We start from the raw sequence: 22,595 nt of genomic DNA on the forward strand, positions 1-22,595 counted from the left end.
GGGAAATGCAAATTGCGTTTGGTAAAAAATCCTTGTAAAGCAATTTTGAGTTAAGTAGTGTTTGGTAATTAAATGTTGCAAAGGGCTTCGGTTGCAAATTTTCTTTTTTTTATATTAAAAAAAATCAAATCCTTCGGTTGCCGTCGAGCCAAATCTGGCGCTAACGGCTATCAACTGAGGTCACACGACCTCGAGCGACCCCCGATGAGGGCTAGTTGGGGTCATGCAAACCCTAGCAATGGTTGTGCGACCCAAGCGAGGGCTACTTGAGGTCTCACGACCTTAGGTGGACATCGCTTGGGTCACGAGACCCCAGTCGACGATGAGGTCCCTCGCCTCTGGCTGGTCGCCAAGGTCCAGTGACCAGCTAGAGGAAGAAGCGAAAGAAAAAAAAGAGAGAGAAAGAAAAGAAAAAAAGGAAAAAATAAAAAAATATATATTCAAAAAAATCACATCAATGCCAGTCAAATTTGGACGGACCTGTGACAAAAGGCATTGGCATCAAAATGGACATAGTTGAAGATTTTCCGTGCTATTTCCTCTATTTGATAAACTTACAGGTGCCGGACACTAATTCCTCGACAAAACCCATTTTGCAATTTGTACATTGAAGCCTGTCAAGCTTTTCTTTGGGTTGTCCTTAAGGGTTCAAGGAACGATTTTCACGAGTACATAATTTAGTTATTATAGATCATGCGCGGGTGAATAGACGTTGAAAACACGTTAATTTGAATGGTCGAGTTCCCTTCCGATTCGTTTTAATGCAAGATAGACTACACGTATAGACCTTACGTGGGCTGATGAAGTCCAGAAAGTAGACATTAATTGGATAAAGTCATCCTTGAATATGCATTGCTGCGAATCAACAACTTAAGAGGACTTCCCGTCAGGAGCCATATCTGTGATGGCGTGCACGAAGCGTCCGGAGCTGAAAAGCGACTAGATCCGTAGAAGTGCCCGAAATCTGTGCACCACGGCTTCCCGTCACCTGATGCGAACGCGTCTGGAAAATGTTTTCGTTCCTACCCGGTTGATCAATCCAGCAAAATAACGGTCGGCAATGGCAACATTTCGGGCCCGTGAATTGATTTTACGATGAACACGGTAAAGTTAACCGTGGCGATAATCCAGTAAGTTGATTTGAATTTGCAATTGTTTGATAAGTTCCACCTATTTGCAACGAGACTTTTTTTTTTTGTTGCTTTTGGTCTAAGCAATAGGACTTTTAAGTCGTTTATTTTTCTCAATGTTTTAATTGTTTTCCATTTGGGCGAAAAAAAAGTCATGCTAACCTTGGTGCCGATTCGAATAATTCAGGAGCATATTTCTTTCTGTTCAAATGGTAAATTGAGGATCAATTATCACATTGCTTTTTTACCAAATTCACGTTTCAACAACTAATCCAGCACCACGTTCGCATCAATGTGATGTCCCATGAGTCTGGGCGTTATTTGACAAGGCTATAATATAGTTATGAAGTCCGGCCCGGCCCATTTTCTCCGGACGCTTCTGTGCCGAGCTTTCTAGCAATGGGAGACCGACGAAGAAGGGTCGCCGGCGCGTGCTTCCGTTTCAGCTTCAAGGTCGATTCGATTGTCTTCCGATTTGGTTTGGTGAGGCTGTTGCTCGATTTCTTCCGATCGGCGTTAAGTGAAGATGGCGTGAGTTGAGTGGAATCCAGAGAAGGATTTGCTGGCCATGGTCCCACGGAGGACTCGGAGGTGGGTGGTGCTTCGTCGCTTCAATTGGCAAGAGGCTGTGGACAATCTCTCTCCTGGTAATTGCTTCGATTCGAGAAAGTTCTCTTTCTTTCTTTGTTCAGTGTGTTCGTTTGTTCAACGATGGCTTGTTGTGCCCTGCGAGTCATTGCCCTTATCTCGTTCTACTTCTTTCGCTTTTCCTAAATGTGCCGTGCTTCCTTTTTCGCCATAGGAACCATTGTAATTCCCAATCTAGCTCTAATTGCATTCGATGGAGAATTGGACGAATATAGAGGTCTAAAGTGCTTGGAAGTCTAAATGATAAGGTGAACGTCGAACTAAGGAGTTTGGTCGTTCTACCCAGAAACGAAGGGTGAATGATGGTGGTGCGAGTGGAAAATCTAGAGAACGAAGGAGTTGTTACCCTTTTCGGTACACCAGTTAATGTGTACATGAAAATAAAGAACATGAATTGGAGGGGATGTCATTTATGCTAGAAAGATTAGATATGTCAGATGCAGAAATGCTTAATGCCCCACTTGGAGTTGGCAGGTTTAGCCCCTGCAGAAGACCATCTAAATGTCATGAGGCATCTAAAAAGATCTGCTTAGATTTATGATGGTGACTCTCCCGATGTAATTTTACTTGCTTGGCTCCTCTTCTTTTCGATTGAGCATTCTTTTACTGACTGTGCGTGCCCTACACGGAGAGATTTAGTGGATACTGAAATATAGACTATAGGTAGAAATTTTCTCACATTTTGTATTGCTTGAAGTTTAGTTAATCTTCTTCGCATTGCAGAGGGGCATTTCGCCACATCATTTTGATTAATCAAGGTCGCTGGTGGGAGGTTAACTTTTGAATAGGATATATCTCGAGCTGTACTGCATACTTGTATGACAATCTGGTTGAGAGGGAAGGAGGAAGGAATTGGAGAAAGCAAAGGGACTAGGAGGGTAAGGGGAGCTGCATCCAAGTATGTTAAGATCCTATATGGCTTAATCTTTCGGTAATTCAAATTAGTAAGATCTTAGGATTAGATGCCCAGCCTTGGTAATTATTGCCGTCTATTCTCACTGGAAAACTTTAGAGAGGAGATTTTTTTCTCTAGAAACACCTGAATGCTTTGTTCGTCATATTGTCTTCTGGATATGGAGAACGTTTTGAGTGCACTATAGTACTTGAGCCAATCCTGAATGATTTCTGTTAAGATCTTAAGTTACACTTGTAATCTTCGCCTGAAGTAAGCTTTTGTCACGCCCCGCACTCGGCGCGCGAGCATCCCTCGCAAAGGTCGATTTGAGTGCGACTCCCCAGGACGCGTCGCTGACCCAACTCCCAACACAGAGACTTAAAGCACATGCGGAAGCAAATCAACACCCGTTCAAAGATAGACACACAACCAAGGGTAGCCACTCAACAAACAACATGAACAATTACACTTGCATTGATACTGATGCACCCAACCAAGGATAGCCATACAATAACCAGCACGGATAATTATACACTTGCTTTGACATCGGGAAACATATACAATATTCATATATAGCCCACAATCAAAAATCGAAAGCGGGTAAGTGGCTCGGCGATCAAGCACCATATCTAGCCGGGACTCCTCCCAAAACGTTTCAGTACACCTGGCATCCTCAAAGTTGGGGGTCTGAAAAAATTGGGTTTCAACAACAGTGAGAATAAATCTCAGCGAGTAATTCCCTAAACCTAAATTAGGCTAAAGTGCACCTCCTGACGAGTACTAAATCAACACACCAAGCAAATCATAATTGACTTAGGCCCTCGGGCCCAAATCCAACACTCACCTTGCCCTGTAGGTTAGGCACTTACAGTTCAAGCATAAAACATAGGACCCAATCGCAGCACACGTACACATCATTTGGTCACAACGCATGTCATGCTTATGCTCGTGCTCATACGCGTGCTCACGCCTCATCAATGCATTTTCGCACGCTTGCACTCCAGCACACTTGCAATTATCAATTCTCCTCCGACCCGCGTAAAACGCACCAGGTCCGACCCGCGTAAAACGCATCAGGTCTATCACATACAACACTTCCTGGCCCGCGTAAAACGCATCAAGCCCAGTGTCTCTAGCCCGCGTAAAACGCATCAGGCGCAACACCGATCTCCTTATATGGACCAAAACCCGCGTAAAACGCCTCAGGTTGGTCATCTTCCGGTAAACCGGGCATCGTCCCGCGTAACACGCCTCAGGACGGGTTCACTACCCCGCGTAAAACGCATCAGGGTTTATTGTGATCACACATTCACAAGCACCAATTTTCATCTGAACCCCGCGTTAAACGCATCAGGGCATTTTAGGTGATCACACACTCATGTCATTCGTGCACACTCATATATGCACATGCCATGCCAATGTTTGATATGCACACCCATGGCCATGAAATTCACACTTGGGCACTCACAAATTTCACAATGAGCATTCAATTGCACAACGCCACTTATTCAATTCACAACACAATATGCTCAATTCCATGAATCACAAGCCCAATCAATCAATTAATTCAAATCGGCCATGGTACATCATCGGCACACGAAAATCACGCGATTGAGCCATTAAACTCGCACAAGTCTAAGGCCCACCAAGTCTACCCTTTCTCGGCCATATAAGTACTCAACAAGGCATCGCAAATTGATCACAAGCAAAGACAATTCAGCCAATCCATCAGTTAATTCGACCATTCCCGGTAATCACACAATCAAGCCTCAAATTGATCGCGCCTTGTCCAATTAAATCCCGGTATGGACAGCCACCAAGCAGGTCATTCTAGGCCAATAAATACCCTCAAAATACTCTATTAGACTCCCCAAAGCATCACCCGAATCAGCCACCATGAGGACCAAACTAGGCGCGCACTATAATCCACAATTGAACCCGAACTTAACCGAACTCGGGCCAATTCAATCCAATACTTCCAGCCATCGCATAGCACATTACGGGCCACTAATCCTCAATTAAATTGTCACACTAAGCCCGTAAAATAGCCACAAAATCAGCCACTATACGGTCCACAAATTTCATCCGCCAAGTCCACAATTTCGCCCAAATCAAGGCATCTATGCTTCGCCACATCACAGCACTCTATAGACCACTAAACCTCAATTAAATCATCACTCTCGGTCACCAAATGCGCCACAAATTCAGCCCCTAGTAACCTCCACTCGGTCCTCAATTTGCACCCGCCAAATTCACATTCAAGGCCCGAACCTACCCCGAACTTGGGCCATTCCGATCCAATTCTGTCTAGCCAATGCACAGCACCTCTCAGGCCACTAAACCTCCCTTAATTTATCGCATTAAGCCCGTAGAACAGCCACCAAAACAGCCACCACCCGGTCTATCAATTTCATCCACTAAGTTCGCCATTTTGTCTAAATCTCGGCACCCATGCTTCGCCACATCACAGCACTATACGGGCCACTAAACCTCGACTAAATAATCATCCTTGGTCACCAAAAACACCACAGAACCAGCCCATATCACCCTCCACCATTTAGCCCCTAATTACCCTAATTAACCCCTAAAACCCGTCTAGAAATGCAAATTGTCCTAATTAGGGCTTAGGGTCAAACTCACCGAATGTCCTAAGCTTGAAACGGCCGAACACGCGATGAAAAGGGGCTGGGCAGCGGCGGTCCCTCGCCGGAACAGTAACGGCGGCGGCGGCTCCGGCGAACGGCGCGAGCGGCGGCGACGGTCTAAGCTAATCCACGGCCTAGAGAGGGAGAGAGGGGCACGGTCAGAGATAGAGAGAGAAATGGAACGGCTGGACGGCTGGGCGAGGCGATGAATCCACGCCGGAACAGTGACGGCGGCGGCGGAGCTCCTCCAGCTCAAGGCCTCTCACGGCCAAACAGAGAGAGAGAGAGAGAGAGAGAGAGAGAGAGAGAGAGAGAAATGGAGAAAAGGGGGCTTGCCGGCTGCTTGGGGTGGGACACGGCGGCGACCGGCAGCACCGGAGGCGGCGACGGCGACGCGGGGCCAGCCGGCGAGCTGCGGGCGCGTCGCGAGCTCGCTGGCCGGGGCAACGGCCACAACGGCTCGGCTGGGCTGAGCGTCAGTGACCCGCGGCAGCGGCGGCGAGCTGGCCGGCGACGGCGCGGCACGCGGCGTCGGGCGGAGGCATGAGGGCGGTCGAGCGGTGGTCGGTGAGCTGGGCAGAGGCGAAGCAGCAGTCGAGGGTCGGGGGAGAGAGGAAGAAGAAGAAGAAGAAGAAGAAGAAAGAGGAAGAAGAGAGAGAGGAGAGAGAGTGTCAGAGGGGGGGGGTTGCGTGCGGTCAGAAGGAAAAGAAGAGAAAGGAGAGAGAGGAACGTGCGCGGTCAGAAGGAGGGAAACGTGTGCGCGGAGGAGAGAGGAGAGAGAAATAAGAGAAAATAAACTTCATTCAAATATTAAATGCGATCTGATGGCCCAAATTCAAAACCGAAAACGATCTACTGGTCTAAAATAAGCCTCGCACATAAAAAGGGACAAAGGCCAAATTAATTGAACCAAACTATAATGAGGGAGGTCTACTAGTCCAAATTCACACTTGGTCAAAAACTCTCCTTTTTCCATTATTCCTGACAATCTCAACGTTGGCTACCATAATATTGACACTGTCCAAATTATTTCGTCCCGAAACTCCCGAAAATCGACTACCAAGTCCGGGGTCTAAATAACGGCCAAATTTGATCGAGTGCGATTCTAGCGAAATCTCTAATTTAAAATGATAACCAGGAGTGATCAGTTCCCGGGCGAGATTTTACTATAAGCACACTGACAAATTACGCGTTTTATAAATCCCAAAAATAGGCCGAAATTCGGGATGTCACAGCTTTTGTGCATCCACTCTACCTTGAAGTTCCTTAGTTGAACAACAAGATCTGTTTTTTGAATCAGATATTGGATTGGAGCCTGCCAATAAGATATAGATTCCCACGCTTTAGATTACCTACTAACCCAAAGAAATCCCATATCAAGTGACCGTTATCCTTCTCAATTATTTTGTACAGTTACGACGTTTTGCCTTACTTCACATATTTTGATTAACATTTTGTCTGTTAATGTGTGTGCTCTATCTTTCCTCTTCTTCTGTTAATTTTATTGGGAACAAATTATTCACTCTATGTGTGTGTGTTCTTTTTTGTTTATAATGAGCTTACTTTCTTTGCACACATCAATACTGGCTCTTCTTAATCATTCTAATCTACTCCAGTGTAACATCATTATGCTGGCGTCTTGATGGCAAGGTTGTTGTCTTGGGACTTGAAGACGGTACAGTTTTACTGCATGATTTCGAAGTAAGTTTTCTATGTTGTTACTTGAACGTTGCCCTCATTACTTCTCAACTAGAAATTCCTACTGGAACAGTCCTTTTTTCATCACAACGTGTTCTTCTCTGATCTCTCTTGGGAAAGATTCTGAATTACTCAAAATCTGCATGATGCAATGCAAACAGCAAACTTGCTCAGTGAACATTTAGCTGCTAATAGAGATGGCATTCCATTTTTATTGGTCACGTCTGTCAATGTCAAGTTAACAATGGATTGCTAGATAGGTTAATCTGAGCAGGATAAGATTAACAAAAAAATTTATTAGAAAACTCTATTCAAACATGACCCTTTTGTTAAATAGGTCAACAAATTACAAAAGATGAATAACCCGTTTAACTAATTAGATTGAATTGAATGGGTCATTCCAACCCTAACATGACCGACACAGCATCTGTACAATATGCATATCGTCATCAATGTCAAATAATTTGAAAAGAAACTAGTCGCAAGCTTACAAAATCCTAGGTTTACATGAAATGTTACATTTATATGGTGTGATCAAATTGTAATTTGTAACCACTATGGAAACAAAATTCATGTATGATTTACTATTAGAGAATTTACTTAACTAAATATAAACAGGTCATGATAGTTCAGGTTGTTAATCAAGTTGGCACTATTGTTTAGTTAGATAGATTACAGGAGTCAATTTGTGTTTTGCGGTTTGAACTTTGAACCCGGAACAATATTCGTTTATTAATTGTGTTTACTATTAAGTAGGTAGCCACAATTTTGATATGACATGATAACCACTTAGGGTCACCCTTAGTTGTCACATGGAAATATGAGTCATGAATCAAAAAATTAAATCTATGGATTGTGGATCGTGAATTTCATCCATTGGAATCATAAAATCTGATATAATGTTTGAGATTGGTATACCATAACAGATGTAAATTAATTGTAAAGTATGGTCTTATTTTTATTGTTAGGTAATAAATAATTATAAAGATACTTCAAATTCGACTAATGTTATTATTTCCAGACATGAGATATTGCTACAAATTATTTTTCTTTTATCAAATAAGTACCCATTTGACTGTAAGGACACAAAGATCGTGTACTAAGTATTGTAATTGGATTCCCATTCATAGAATTTAGTATTAGACAATTAGATCATCCACTAAGGCTGATGCAGCCAACAAAATCATGCAAGATGACTACCAAGTTTTTGGTGAAGATTGACTTTGAAACTCAAACAAGGATCAGGATTCTTCTCGAAGTTTAATCACTAAAATTTAAAACCCAGGATTTGAGTATTGTTAGGGTTATACGAAGTTTCCCTAATTTTTTTTTTTTTTGAAGTTTGAGTAGTAGGATCTTACATATACTCCAATTTTATTTCTTGTTTATAGGTTTCCTATTTCAACTAGGAGTAGAACTTCTAGAGAATCTAATAATATAGTTGTAATTTTTACTTTTCAATAGAGTTGATAATTTATTGAACTAGGCAAGTGTTTGCTTTGCATATTGTGTGATGCAATTCCTCTTTGGTGCGATGCTTAAGAAACCCTAGGTGTGATGTTTAGGCAGTTTTGCATGTGATGCCTAAATAAATATTCTTTATTGTGGGACTCATTGTCCTGCATCAAAGCCATGAAATGTTTTGGACACTACATTGTTTGATGCATAAGTTCAATTATGAATCAAGGAAATTGATTGACTCATATCTAATCGGTGAAATCAGCAGTGAATTACTTTAATCACATATCATACAAAATTAATACACTCATTCAATAGATTTTATATACTTTAGGAGTTATCTGATTGATGTGTGCAATTGCATTCTCATGTAGGACAAATAATTTTCACCTCGCTTCTAATGTTGTCATCAATGATTAAAACTATTTCAATTGTCAACGACAAATTACGGCATAGTGTTTTCTGGGGTCCAGCTCATTGTGAGAGTCTATGGTCTAAGTGGATGGTGTCATATAGAAGCATTCATCTGTGACATGCTCATTTTCATCAAAATTAATAGCTTCTGTCAATTATCAGTAAAATATGTTCAGTTTAGTCAAATTAGGAAGGTAATTATTTAGGTGACTCTTAAATGATATGATTTGTAGCTGCCTCAATTATTCTTGTGGGTGGAAAAGTTTGTAAATAACTGGTTATGTTTTTATTAAGCTATAGTTGCTTGGTCATGAGTAGAATGGCTGAGAACTTGGCTGAGGCTGCTGCAATTCTGTTTCTTTGAGATTTCTACCAGTTTATAATCAATCGTCCACTTCATGGATTATATTTTGCTGAGAAGAGAGTTTGTTTGTACATAATGAATGTTATCTTACCCAAGTAGCTGTCTTTATGGAACTATGGATATGCGGTGTGCTGCTTTTGATATGCTAGTGCTTGCAGCTGTTATGCACACTGTGGTATAATCATTCTAACAGGGTATAAATATTAAGCAGAATGGAAAACTGTTAAGAAGCTTGAAGTCCCATATGGCAGCTGTGGTGTCTCAACTGGGAGGAGGATGCCTAACTGAATAGAGTATGCATCTTTCAACTTAAAATTTGATATGACTTCGTGATCTTTATTACCAATAGCAGATATTTTATGGCTCACGCCTTTCATAATGCTTCTTTTCCAGTTAAGTAGTTATTTTAGTCTAGTTTTCTTAAATACTTCTTTTCAAACTTGGAATCTTATATCACAGTCCAACAGCTTTAGTATGGGTTTATGGAAGATTTTTGGAAAGCGTTTGTTTGGTGTCATCTGTAACTTGTTGATTTGTTTGGCTCCTTAGCTTTAATCTCATATTTTTTCATCTTTTTATTTTCCAACTGGAAAGTAATTATTCATTTGTTTTATAGACCGCTTCTGGTAACTTTTTGGCTTTTGAAGATCGCACTACTCGATTCTTCCCTCCAGCTCCAAAAGTTCCTCGCATGCCTGGACTAGTACCCGGAGATGCTGGTTTAACGGACGATGGTCAAGATTCATTTGTAGAGCTCTCAAATTCTTCAAAGTAATGTTTCAATATCCTTTGCAGTGGAGATAAATATGGGATTTTGTGCTTCAGTATATTTGGTGTCTTTCTAATCAGAAATATTGTAAGCGTCCTGTCTGTTCAAATCAAATATTTGGCAGTATGGTCTATCAGATTGAGTCGATGAGTCATTTCCTTGTTCTTGCTTCTCATTCAGCAGTTTTTCTTAATAAATGGATTTGATGGCGTGAGCGGCAAGAATCGGTATTGCCCAGAAGTAATGGGCTGGTTAAGTAAACAATTATACTAGGTGATGTTATGCTTGTAAAAGTTCTAGACGTTTCTGCCAATTCCCAGGCTAGATTTCACTTCTGTTGGTTACTTCCGAGATGACACCCTTCCAATTTCGATATAGAACAATTATCTTAAGCTTTCTGTTGTTTGGCCTGAGGTTAGCCAGACCTTACATACTTTCTGCTCTACTCCATACTATTGGGTTTCTGCTCTGTTCTAGGAAGATTGAGAGAGCTTATGAAGATCTTCCCCTTTCCAGCAAGTTTAGTCAAACTTTCGTGCAATATGATATCGTAAAAGCAAGTGTGAAAAAATGTACAAAGTAAATGCAAACTTAAAGAAAATATTACAGAGCTAAATAGCACGCATATAATGAATTATCAATACTATAAATTTAAAAACGTAAAGTCATGGCATCGCCTTTTGGTGACCAAACAATTTTGTGTTGAATTCGATAAGATGGTGTATTTTGTTATCAGATGTCAACTTATTGTGTCGAACTAATTATTGACAATTGTATATATCGATAGGTTGAATATGTTAGTATCGCAACAGTTAACGTGGTAAATATACCTAGTACTCTCATAGTGGTAGATATGTATAGGCTGATATATTACATTCATGTTTGATGCCTTTTAGGGTAGATGCATTTAAGGCAAGATACTCTTAACTTACGAGCTAAAGTTGATTTGCTTTAGAGAATAATGCAGTTAAGCTCTCGAATTTAAAGTGATAAATTACCACTCAAAGTATTGTAATTTAATACTATACAAAAGAGTGCTCGTGAAGCACTCCTGTTTTTTTTTACAATCCACAATTTCAAGTATTGACATTTTAGTTTGGATTGTTGGTATATAAATAGCATTGATAATTCTTTTAGCTTGCAATGTTACAAGTGGATATAAGAATAAGCTTCTTACTATTGTAAAATGAAGTAATTGATACATTGAATTTTTAACATTTTACTCAATTCTTAATACAAATATTTTTACTGGAGTTGAATCAATGTCTAAAGAGCTTTGTTTTATTGAGTAACTAAATAAAAAAATGCATTAAATGGTATCTAAATGGATGGACTCCCTATGGAACATACAAATTGCTTCACATCTTGCACCAACCAAGTTGGATAACAATATTAAGGGACAAGTGCACTACAAGTCCTAAAACTTGTCACAAAAATGCGTTTGAGTACTAAAACTTACAAAAAGTTCATTTGAGTCCTAAAACTTGTCAAAATGGTTCATTTGAGTCCTAAAGTTGACACCGTTAGATTTACTAACGGAAAATGCTGACGTGGCGCTAACGTGTCATTTTTAATTATTTTTCTTGAGACACGTGGCGCCACGTCAGCAAAAATAAAAATAAAAATAGAAAAAGCTGAAAAAAAACAAAAAAAAACCAAAAAAAGGAAAAAAAAAAGAACCGGCGGTGGCCAGGCCCGGCGGCCGGGAAGGACCGGCGGAGGTCGCCTGGGCCTTCCCGAAGCCCGGCGACCTCCGCCGGGGCCGGCGGAGGTCGCCGGGCTTCGGGAAGGCCCAGGCGACCTCCGCCGGTCCTTCCCGGCCGCCGGGCTTGGCCACCGCCGGTTCTTTTTTTTTTTTTTTTTCCTTTTTTTGGTTTTTTTTTCAGCTTTTTCTATTTTTATTTTTATTTTTGCTAACGTGGCTCCACGTGTCTCAAGAAAAATAATTAAAAATGACACGTCAGCGCCACGTCAGCATTTTCCGTTGGTAAATCTAATGGTATTAACTTTAGGACTCAAATGAATCATTTTGACAAGTTTTAGGACTCAAATGAACTTTTTGTAAGTTTTAGGACTCAAACGCACTTTTGTGACAAGTTTTAGGACTTGTAGTGCACTTATCCCCAATATTAATATGTAACAGCCTGAATTTCGACGAAATTCCGGGATCAATAAAATTGACAATATTTCGCATTTCATTTTAGTAAGTCTCACCCAGAGCTGATCACTGTAGGGATACTAACTAATGGGATATGACTAACTAGGAAAATGGTACGTGGACCATGGACCCAATCGTGAATTGGGCACCGATCTCGAGAAATGACGAGAGAATATTATGAACCAGTATGGACCGATCTTAGGAAAGGTAACAGATCTAGTTTGGCCAAGGCCAACGATGTACCATAGGATTGCAGGTGATTCTGCAAGACCGAAAGTACACGTGGCCAACCAGTCTTGAACTTGAACCGAGCGATCGTGACCTTTGGAACTAGTAATAATTTCTCATTCTCTCAATGATCGAGACCATTACGATATGGATAGCCCTAGGTCGATACACGTAACTCCTAAACAGCTGCCCGTTAGTGAGAGACCCTGAAATTGAAAGTTTAGCGAGTTTTGTTCACGGAATTGGGCCCGGATTTCGAGGTCGATTTTCGAAGGCTTAAGAGATTATTTTTGGGAATCTGATGTCATATTACGCTGGCCACACACGTTTGGGTTTAGTACAAGTGAAAATTGGAATTTCGGTCCAGGGGTGAGAAATTACGGTTTTGCCCCTATGGGCACCGAGGCCGGATTCGGAGGCCGTTTGAGGTTATTTTTCGAGGCCGACACCATTTTTGGGTGGCCACGCATACCGGGAGTCGTTATGGATAAAAATTGGAATTTCGACAAAAATTGGAAAAATAATATTATTTTATTCCCGGAACTTTGCAGTCGATTTTCGAGGGCTTAAAAAGTGAATTTCGCGATTCCGACGCCATATTAGGTTGACCACGAATATATGGAACGCGTATGTGCGAAAATTGGAATTTCGCCCCTGGACCGGAAAAATGACGATTTTGGCCCTGGGCTATTTTTGGTCCGAATTTTTTTTGGGAAAATTTTAGGATAATTAACAGAGGTTATCAGCTGCATTATTAGCCCTATTGACCATTTTAACCCTCACTTTTTGGATAAGATCGAATTAAAACCGTTAGATTAGGGGTATTTTCGTCAAAATCGCCGGATTTGCGACACGTGTCGCCCTAGGCTGTCCCTTTTTGACCCAATCTGACTTTTCTCTCTCTCCTCACTTCTCCCCCACGCCAGACCAGCAGACCAGCAGCTTCTTCCCTTTGTTTTCCCTCTTTTCCTCTCTTGTTTTGCCTCGCCGGAGCTTGTCGCCGGCCACCGGAGTGCCGCCGCCGGCCACCGTGCCTCGCCGTCGACCACCTCAGCCCCTTCAGCCTCAGCCTTGCCCTGGCTGACCCTTTCTCTCTCCCTTTCCCTCTCTTTTTCTCTCTTTTTCTCTCCCGGGTTTACACCGCCGCCGCTTCGGAGCCTCGCCGGAGCTTCGCCGGAGCTTCGCCGGAGCTCCGATCGCCGAACCGTCGCCACCCAGACGTCCGGCCACGCTGTACGATGCCGACCGTACCCGTCCGTACATCGACAGTACGGACGACTGTAGCAGTCCGTACGGTCGCGTCCGTACGGCCGCCGCGGCCGTCACCGGCACCTCGCCGGCCACCATCCCAGCCTGTCCGTACAGTGTCCGTACGGGGGGGAGGGGGATACTGTTCACCGCTTCCGTACGGGCTGTTCACGCCGGTCCGTACGCCGTTCGCCGGGAATTCCGCCACCGGTTTGACTGTTCACCAGTGATCGGCCGCCGTTCCCCGTCACTGTGGTCCGGAAATTAAGTGAGTAAAATTCCTAAACCCGGATTAGGACTGATAGTGCGTTATTCCTGGACTGGTTTAGGTATTATCGGTGCATTTTGGACTGGCTTAGATAATAGCAGTATGTATTTCAGACTGGGTTGAGGACTGATTGGTAGAAATTATTATCGGAAAAATTTAGTGGATTAATGAGAATCATTGGGGAGGATAATGGGGTTTAATGATCAATTTAGGAGCTCGTTGGTGAAATTGCCGGGTATACCCGAGTTGACTGATTGTACGTCAATTGTGCTTAATTGTGGTTGATTTCGTGTTGAAAATATGTCTCGAGTTTAAGCCCAAAGCGAAAATCTGAATATTCGGAATTGGTAATTTGCGGACGTCCAAAATCGAGCAAAAGGAAATATTGGAAATTTGCTTTCCTAATATGCAAGAGTTGGCAGCAAACAAAAGAAAAGGAAAGTAGAATGAATATTTATTCTTTCCTAATTTTAGTGGGAGTCACGGTCTGCCAAAGAAAGAAGAAATAGGAAAGTCCAAACTTGGACTTGTTGACCGCATGGAATCTCTTTCCAAGTTGGTGTCGGCCACTGTACGTGGGCATACAAATATATACATATATATTCTTGAACTTGGCCGCAAGAAGAAGAAGTCTTGATGCGCCATTGTTGATAAAGAAGTCTTGAAGCGCCGCGGTTGACGTGAAGACGTTCGTGAGTGCTTGGCGGTGCGTGTTTCCGTGGATTCTCGTTCGTGAATTACATCCAAGAAGAATTAGTGTTCAAGCGTAAATCTTGTGTTAAGATTTGTGTATAATTCTTTTGCGAGATTGAGAGATTATTTCGTGAGGAATTGTGGGGCTAAACACTGCGTGAGTTATTGGATGTAATTGGGGCTTGGGAAACACTGAGAGTGTTTGAGTGACTCGAGTGTGGTTGTAATCTCCGTTATATCGCTTGATCTATAGTGAAATTCCGTGCTGCTCTCCCCGTGGACGTAGGTCACTACGACCGAACCACGTAAATCTGGTGTCTGATTTATTTTCTTATTCTGTCAAATTTATTGTTCGATCACTTGGCTTCCGCAACAATTGGTATCAGAGCCTGGCTTGGCTAAGTTGAAGCGAATCGATGGCGATAGAAGAAGGAAAAGTGAGAATCGACAGATTTGATGGGAAAGATTTTGGTTTCTGGAAGATGCGGATTGAGGATCATCTATATCAGATGAAACTGCACTTGCCCCTGTCTGGGGAGAAGCTAGAGACGATGAAGCAAGCTGATTGGGAATTACTGGATAGACGAGCTTTGGGTGTTATTCGGCTGACGTTGGCCCGTAACATCGCGTTTAACATCGTGAATGAGAAGACCACTGCGGGTTTGATGAAAGCCCTGTCGGACATGTACGAGAAGCCCTCTGCGATCAACAAGGTCTATTTGATGCGACGTCTGTTTAACTTGAAGATGAGCGAAGGTGCGTCAGTTGCTGATCATATTAATGAATTCAATGTGATTGTTAGTCAATTGAGTTCAGTTGATATTGACTTTGAAGATGAGGTACGTGCTTTGATTCTATTATCCTCATTGCCTGATAGTTGGAGTACTACTGTTACTGCTGTTAGTAATTCCTCTGGATCGACAAGTTTAACGTTTGATGGTGTTCGAGATTTAATTTTGAGTGAGGACATCCGTAGAAGAGAATCTGGCGAACATGTATCTGCTGCTTTAATAGGTGAAAATAGAGGAAGAACTGGTACATGTGTTAGCAGAAGTAGTATGAACTCGAATAGACGAAGTCAGTCTAGGACTGGTGGTATTGTCTGTTGGAGTTGTGGCAAGAGGGGGCATCTTAGAAGGGATTGTCTTAAGCTGAAGAACGACAAGGGTAAGGGAATTAGAGTTGAGTCTGCGGATGATGTTGCTGCTATAGCAGACAGTAATTCGGATAATGCTGATTATGTCTTGTCTGTCACTGATAATTCGTCGTTTGGCGGATGGATTATGGATTCTGGTTGTTCTTTTCACGCTACACCAAACAGGAACTGGTTTACTACTTATTAGTGCACGGATAGTAGTAAAGTGCAGTTGGGGAACAATTCTGAATGCGATGTTATTGGTATTGGTGATGTTAGAATTAGAATACATGATGGTATTGTGAGGACATTGACTGAAGTCAGGCATGTTCCAAAGTTGAAGAAAAATCTGATTTCCTTGAGTGCCCTGGATTCAGCTGGGTGTCGGTATTCTTCAGAATGTGGAGTTCTAAAAGTTCTTCGAGGTGCCATGGTGATAATGAAAGGAATCAAGCATAGTGGCCTGTACGAGCTTCAAGGTGAAACAGTGACGGAATTCGCTGCGGAGACGTCGAAAGCATCGGTTCGAGAGTCTAAATTGTGGCATATGCGTTTGGGGCACATTAGCGAGAGAAGCCTGAAGGTTCTAAGTGAAAGAAATTTGCTATGTGGTTATGTGGCTAATGAATTGAATGTATGCAGGTGCTGTGATTTAGATCAACAGCGGAAAGTGCAGTTCAATACGGTTGTCAGAGAAACCACGGAAATTGCAGAATTGATTCACTTGGATGTTCACAGGTTGTCGCGATTTCCTTCGAGGAAGAGTGCCAGATTTATGCTAACAATTGTTGATGACTACTCGAGGAAGACTTGGGTGTTTGTGCTAAGGCACAAGTTTAATGCTGTTATTAGGATCATGCAGTTGAGAGCTTTGATCGAAAAGAAGACTGGTAAAACGATCAAGCAGGTGCAGATTGATAGTAGTATGGAGTTTTGCTCGGAGCTGTTAAACAAATTCTACATGAAGGAAGGCATAGTGAGACACCGCACTAGTGTCAATGAACCACAACAGGTTGCAGAGTTGATGAGCAGAACATTACTAGAGACGGCCCATAAAATGCTCTCTAGTGCTGGTATGGCTAGGAGATTCCTGGCGGATGCGTTTAGTACGGCGAGCTACCTGAAGAATAGATCCCCATCGACTGCGATTGAATGTCGGACTCCCGAAGAAGTGTGGTCAGGTAACGTTGCTGATTATTCTGTTCTTAGAATATTTGATTGTCCATGTTATGTTCGAGTTAGTGATGGTAAGCTCGATGGAAGGACAAGAAAGTGCATGTTCCTAGGTTATGCACACGGTGAACGGGGCTATAAGTTGTGGTGCCCGGAATTAAATTCATCTATTATCAGCAGAGAAGTTACATTTGACGAGTCTTCAGTACTTCTGGCTACGAGTGTTAATAGCAGTGTTCATACGGATCTGGACGGTGTTCAGTTTGAGATGGAGTTGCAATCAGAAACTCCTGAGGTAGCGAGTACTAACGAAATAATCGACACGGATGATGCTTATAGCGAGGTGGAGTCTATTGAGCCAACGGTTGCTGTAACTGCTGAAATTGACAAGGTGCGTATTCGATCTCCTGATAGATATGGATGCAACGATGGTTTTGTTTTATCTGCGGTTAAGGAGATTGTGTCGGAAAATCCTTGTAAAGCGGTTAAAGGTGCATGTGGAGTTGGTGTTCTGATGAGGTCCACGGCTATGGCGAAGTTCAAGCGAGGCTTGGGCTTGAAAGACGTCTGTGGCGGTTGAGCCCATCGGGGGCTATGGGAGAGTAGTAGCGGAATTCGGATTCTATCAAAGCGATTGTGACATGGCTCAAACGTCGAGCCAAGGTGGAGATTGTTGAAAATATGTCTCGAGTTTAAGCCCAAAGCGAAAATCTGAATATTCGGAATTGGTAATTTGCGGACGTCCAAAATCGAGCAAAAGGAAATATTGGAAATTTGCTTTCCTAATATGCAAGAGTTGGCAGCAAACAAAAGAAAAGGAAAATAGAATGAATATTTATTCTTTCCTAATTTTAGTGGGAGTCACGGTCTGCCAAAGAAAGAAGAAATAGGAAAGTCCAAACTTGGACTTGTTGACTGCATGGAATCTCTTTCCAAGTTGGAGTCGGCCACTGTACGTGGGCATACAAATATATACATATATATTCTTGAACTTGGCCGCAAGAAGAAGAAGTCTTGATGCGCCATTGTTGATAAAGAAGTCTTGAAGCGCCGCGGTTGACGTGAAGACGTTCGTGAGTGCTTGGCGGTGCGTGTTTCCGTGGATTCTCGTTCGTGAATTACATCCAAGAAGAATTAGTGTTTAAGCGTAAATCTTGTGTTAAGATTTGTGTATAATTCTTTTGCGAGATTGAGAGATTATTTCGTGAGGAATTGTGGGGCTAAACACTGCGTGAGTTATTGGGTGTAATTAGGGCTTGGGAAACACTGAGAGTGTTTGAGTGACTCGAGTGTGGTTGTAATCTCCGTTATATCGCTTGATCTATAGTGAAATTCCGTGCTGCTCTCCCCGTGGACGTAGGTCACTATGACCGAACCACGTAAATCTGGTGTCTGATTTATTTTCTTATTTTGTCAAATTTATTGTTCGATCACTTGGCTTCCGCAACATTTCGCACTGCTATGTCGTATGTTGTGTGGCTGATTTTGTGGAGTGCAATTGGCCATTGTTTGGTTTACAATAAATTGCTGATTTGTGAATCGCACGTTAGGCCACACGGTATTAATTGGGCCAATTAAGCACGTGTTGTGACATTGGGTGTCTGAATTATGTTGGTGCTCATGGTGCATTGCATTGCATAACATGGACACGCATTGCGTATGCCAAGAGTGAGGCATGTGATGAAATTGTGCGAGAATGCGTGTCTGTCACCAGCATGTGATCACCTAAAATACCCTGAAGCGTTATACACTGGGTTCAAATAATAATGAGTTGTGTGATCACCTACGGACCTTCGGGTCGATACCGTCCTCATGCACTTTGAAGCAGGACGATGCCCGGTACGTCCGGAAGGCGACCATCCTCATGCACTTTGAAGTAGGCTCTGGTTCACAAGGAGATCAGTGTTGCGCCTCATGCACTTTGAAGCAGGCTAGAGACACTGGGCCAGATCGGTTGCTGCGCCTCATGCACTTTGAAGCAGGCTAGACGTACCGGGCCGTGAAAAATTGATGACTCAAGTTGTAATAATAATTAATTGAGAAAGTGTGCCAGTGTGGGCCAGTGGGCCAAAGAAATGTGCATGACATGTCGATGACATTTGCATGCATAAACATGCATTGATTAGCATGCGAGTGTGTGAGACTCGGTGTATGAGCATGTGATTGACGTACGTGTGATAATGTGTGCCACGTATGTCCCGTGATTATTACATATTGAACTGTCTAACCTGTAGGGTCAGAGAATTGTATGATTATGGTTGTGTTATGATTTTAAATGTTTGTTTCCGGTCAGGAGATTGCATGCTAGCCTAGCCTAGGTTTAGGGGTTGAACTCACTGAGATTCGTCTCACGGTTGTGTAAACCGAAACATTTTCAGACCCCCAGCAGTAGGATGCCGAGGTCACCACCTCTTTTTGGAATACCGCATTTTATCCAGCAGTCGTCGAGCATGCACCCCGGTGGGGACAGAGCAGAACGGAGAAGTGGCTATTTGGGTTATTCCCAGCTGTTGGTGTTTCCTTTTTGGTTGTCGTGAACACTGTAAAAAGAGTTTTAAAATAGTAATATAAGTATATACATATTTTCTGCGTTGATCGTTGTTTATTGGATAGCTATCCTTGGCTCATATTATAATTGTCTGGGTTTGTTTATTTTATACTTCCGCTTGTGCTTGATCTCTGTATGGGCGTGGGTCGGCGACGCTTCCTGGGACGTCGCAATTTATCGACCGAAGGTGGGATGCTCACGCTTCGTGGGGTACGAGGCGTGACATAATATGCTTAGATATATTTTGGGTGGTAAGTAAAACCTATTCAACATATTTAGAGAATTAGGCCTTTTATATGGATAGGTATCGTGTTTGGCTAAAGTAACCGAACCTTTTCATTAAAAAAAGTAATATCAATCTTTAGTCCTAATTTCCCTGGAAAATTGAACATATTTCCAGACAAGCATCGCATTGACTCGAGGGCGAGGGGCGAGGTCAAGAAGAATAATTTAATCAAAGATAAACGGAGCAATATTACTTGTCCAGCTTGATCCGAAAGATGCTCTCCATTGTTTAGATTTGTTTGTGGGAGTCTCTATAGCTCAAAATGAATGAGAGTGCATCTCATCTTTCGATATCTCGAGACTTGCAATCACATTTTTATTACCGATCAGTTAATTAATTAGTACTAGAGCAAGATGTGGTTTATCCACTTTTGATTTGAGGAATTTAACTAGCCCCTTTCTTACTAACCATCACACGAAGAGTGAACAAGACCGCTTTAGGAAATATTTTTTTGCATCAATATTTTGTGCTATAGTTACTCTAATTTATTATGTATCAATGTAAGGAACATCGTCTAAGAAGATGCTCACAAAATTTATACGAGGAATCAGTCCACCTAGATCAGTTTGATTATTCAATTCACTAGCAAAAAAGGGCACCTAAAAATGTGCTCGATTTAGATTTGGATTATCCAGGGTAATGAATTCAATTTGCTAAAGGGTCAAAAACATTTGAACAATTTTTTTTATCAACATTTGATCAATTTAACAAATATCTTTTTGACAGGATTTGTCATTAAACAAACTATAAGGATTAAAATCAAACATTTACAAGAATGCGATGATCGAAAGGGTACTTTCTTAGAAGGTTTTGTGCACGTAGGCACCATATAAGCTTGTGCACTTTCTCTTTCTGGCGTTTACTTGAAAGTTTTCTTATGCGGTGGGCGCTTCCTCTTGGAGGCCCACAGCAGTTTGGGTAGAGATCATACAAATTATTCAATGGACGGTCCAACTTCAAAAGACAACAACTAGAAGGTCGTCGAAATTGTCATTTTTTAAAATTATTTTTCAAACTGGGTTCCAGCTAGATAAATGGCTGGTAAACTTTGGGTGTATGCGACTTTTATTATCAGGAGTCGGTAAAAGATGTGATGGGGATGGATTCAAATGCACGCTAAATCATACGTCATCAGTGACGTCTTCTCTTGAATCGCACTGCCATCTGTTCTCGGCCTTTTTTGTATTATTTTATAAGTGTCGATTTTTGAGAAAAATCAGATTGAAGATTGAAAATAGTAAACTCTCCTTATTTGAATATTAAGTGTGCTACATATATTTATTAACAAAGCCCAATCTGACTGATATGGTTTTGTCATTTTCGTTTGGATCGAATATGTTTTTGTCATTGGCTCATGTACGTTAGCACCTAGAGCATGTGAATATTGCTCGTTAGTTTTTTTTTTTTCATTAATAGAAAGTGGCCTGACATTATTTTAATGAAGGGGTAGGAATTCTCTAGAAAGACATTAAAAGATTTCCTAGACATTGATAAAACAAATCAATAGCAGCTGTTTGAACTAAGCCCTAAAAAACGATTTTTTCTGGCAGCCGACAAATTAGGCAAGAACTTCGTTTACGCCAATCCCTGTCGAATGAGCTGTGAGAAAGGCACCCCTTTTTACATTATTCTAAAGTCAATTTGCCAACTTGTATAATATAGTTTTCTACTTATTTTTTGTCTGTATTTACGCTTCGCATCGAGGCATCTTCAAGCGGCATCTTCTTTCCTCCAGTAGAAACACATCGTACGTACCGCAATTGAAAGGAGTAGCTATTATTCGACCAAAAAAATAGGAGTAGCTATTACTGAACTCCATATCAACAAAGTGTCCTGCAGACATTTATTAACTAGAACTCAGCTTTGTTCAAGCATGCACCAGAGAGTGTTCTGTGTTGGTAATCCAAATTCCATAGCGATAAGGACATAGGAAAAAAAAAATGGAAGCCATAAATGAATAGCAGAAAACTGAATTTCATGGAGCCACAGTTCGTCGTCATCATCACATGGATCCAAATTCTAATATTCTGCTCTTTTTGGGGCACTTTCTAAGAAGGTTTTGTGCACCTAGGCGGCACCGCATAAGCTTGTACACTTTCTTTCTGACGTTTACTCCAAATTTTTCTTATACAATGGGCGCTTCCTCTCGGAGGCCCACAACAATTTGGTAGAGATCGTGCAAATTTTTAGATGGACGGTCTAACTTCAGAAGACAACAACTACGAGGTCGTGGAAATTGTCATTTTTTTAATCATTTATCAAATTGGATTCCAGCTAGATATAAATGGCTGATAAACTTTGGATTTATGCGAGTTTTATCATAAGGAGTCGGTGAAATTTTGGCTCTTATTTTAAGGGGAGATTTTTCAAAGGGTGTTTTCGATGGAAGATGTGACGGGGATGGATTCCTATGCCCGTAAATCATACATCATCAGTGACGCCTTCTCTTGACTCACACTGCCATTTGTTCTTGGCCTTTTTTCTATTAGTTTTTAAGTGTTCATTTTTTTAAAAAATCAGATTGAAGATTGAAAATACTAAACTCTCCTTATTTGAATATTAAGCATGCTACATATATTTTGTTGAGCAATTGACTATAAAATTGAACCACCCCGGTCGGAAAAATGATTATTGAACCAACTGATAAGTATCATATATGATGTATTAATTAACGAACTTATTATACGTACTGAATAGTTTCTGCACCGCTAGATCTCTCGTAAGACCTACGTAAAATCCATCACTTTCAATGATTCATATTCAACTTAGTATGTATACACATATTACATTCGTATAATAAATTTTCGCCGAACATGCTCGTTATGAGTGGTCGGCCC

General features: G+C 41.7%; 1 protein-coding gene across 5 annotated transcripts; it reads left to right on the forward strand.

Moving 5' to 3' along the window:
- The first annotated feature begins 812 nt into the window (after positions 1–812).
- LOC130139274 (anaphase-promoting complex subunit 4-like) lies at positions 813–10,166 on the forward strand. 5 transcript variants are annotated; one of them, XR_008817500.1, is made up of 5 exons: positions 813–1,777; positions 2,504–2,676; positions 6,935–7,019; positions 9,411–9,545; positions 9,900–10,166. XR_008817500.1 is itself a non-coding variant. In XM_056315943.1 (3 exons), the coding sequence occupies exons 1-3, from the start codon at positions 1,699–1,701 to the stop codon at positions 10,025–10,027; spliced, it is 267 nt and encodes an 88-aa protein (XP_056171918.1). In that variant the 5' UTR covers positions 813–1,698; the 3' UTR covers positions 10,028–10,166. The 5 variants fall into 5 exon arrangements, 1 of the variants encoding a protein (XP_056171918.1); XR_008817499.1 differs by having other exon boundaries at positions 2,504–2,656; positions 9,464–9,545; XR_008817497.1 differs by lacking the exon at positions 9,411–9,545 and having other exon boundaries at positions 9,869–10,166.
- The last annotated feature ends 12,429 nt before the right edge of the window (positions 10,167–22,595 follow it).

The sequence above is a fragment of the Syzygium oleosum genome, unplaced genomic scaffold (assembly GCF_021117445.2).
Source record: "Syzygium oleosum isolate NSW1041296 unplaced genomic scaffold, Sole_v2.1 Sole_v2.11, whole genome shotgun sequence".
Classification (NCBI taxonomy): domain Eukaryota; kingdom Viridiplantae; phylum Streptophyta; class Magnoliopsida; order Myrtales; family Myrtaceae; genus Syzygium; species Syzygium oleosum.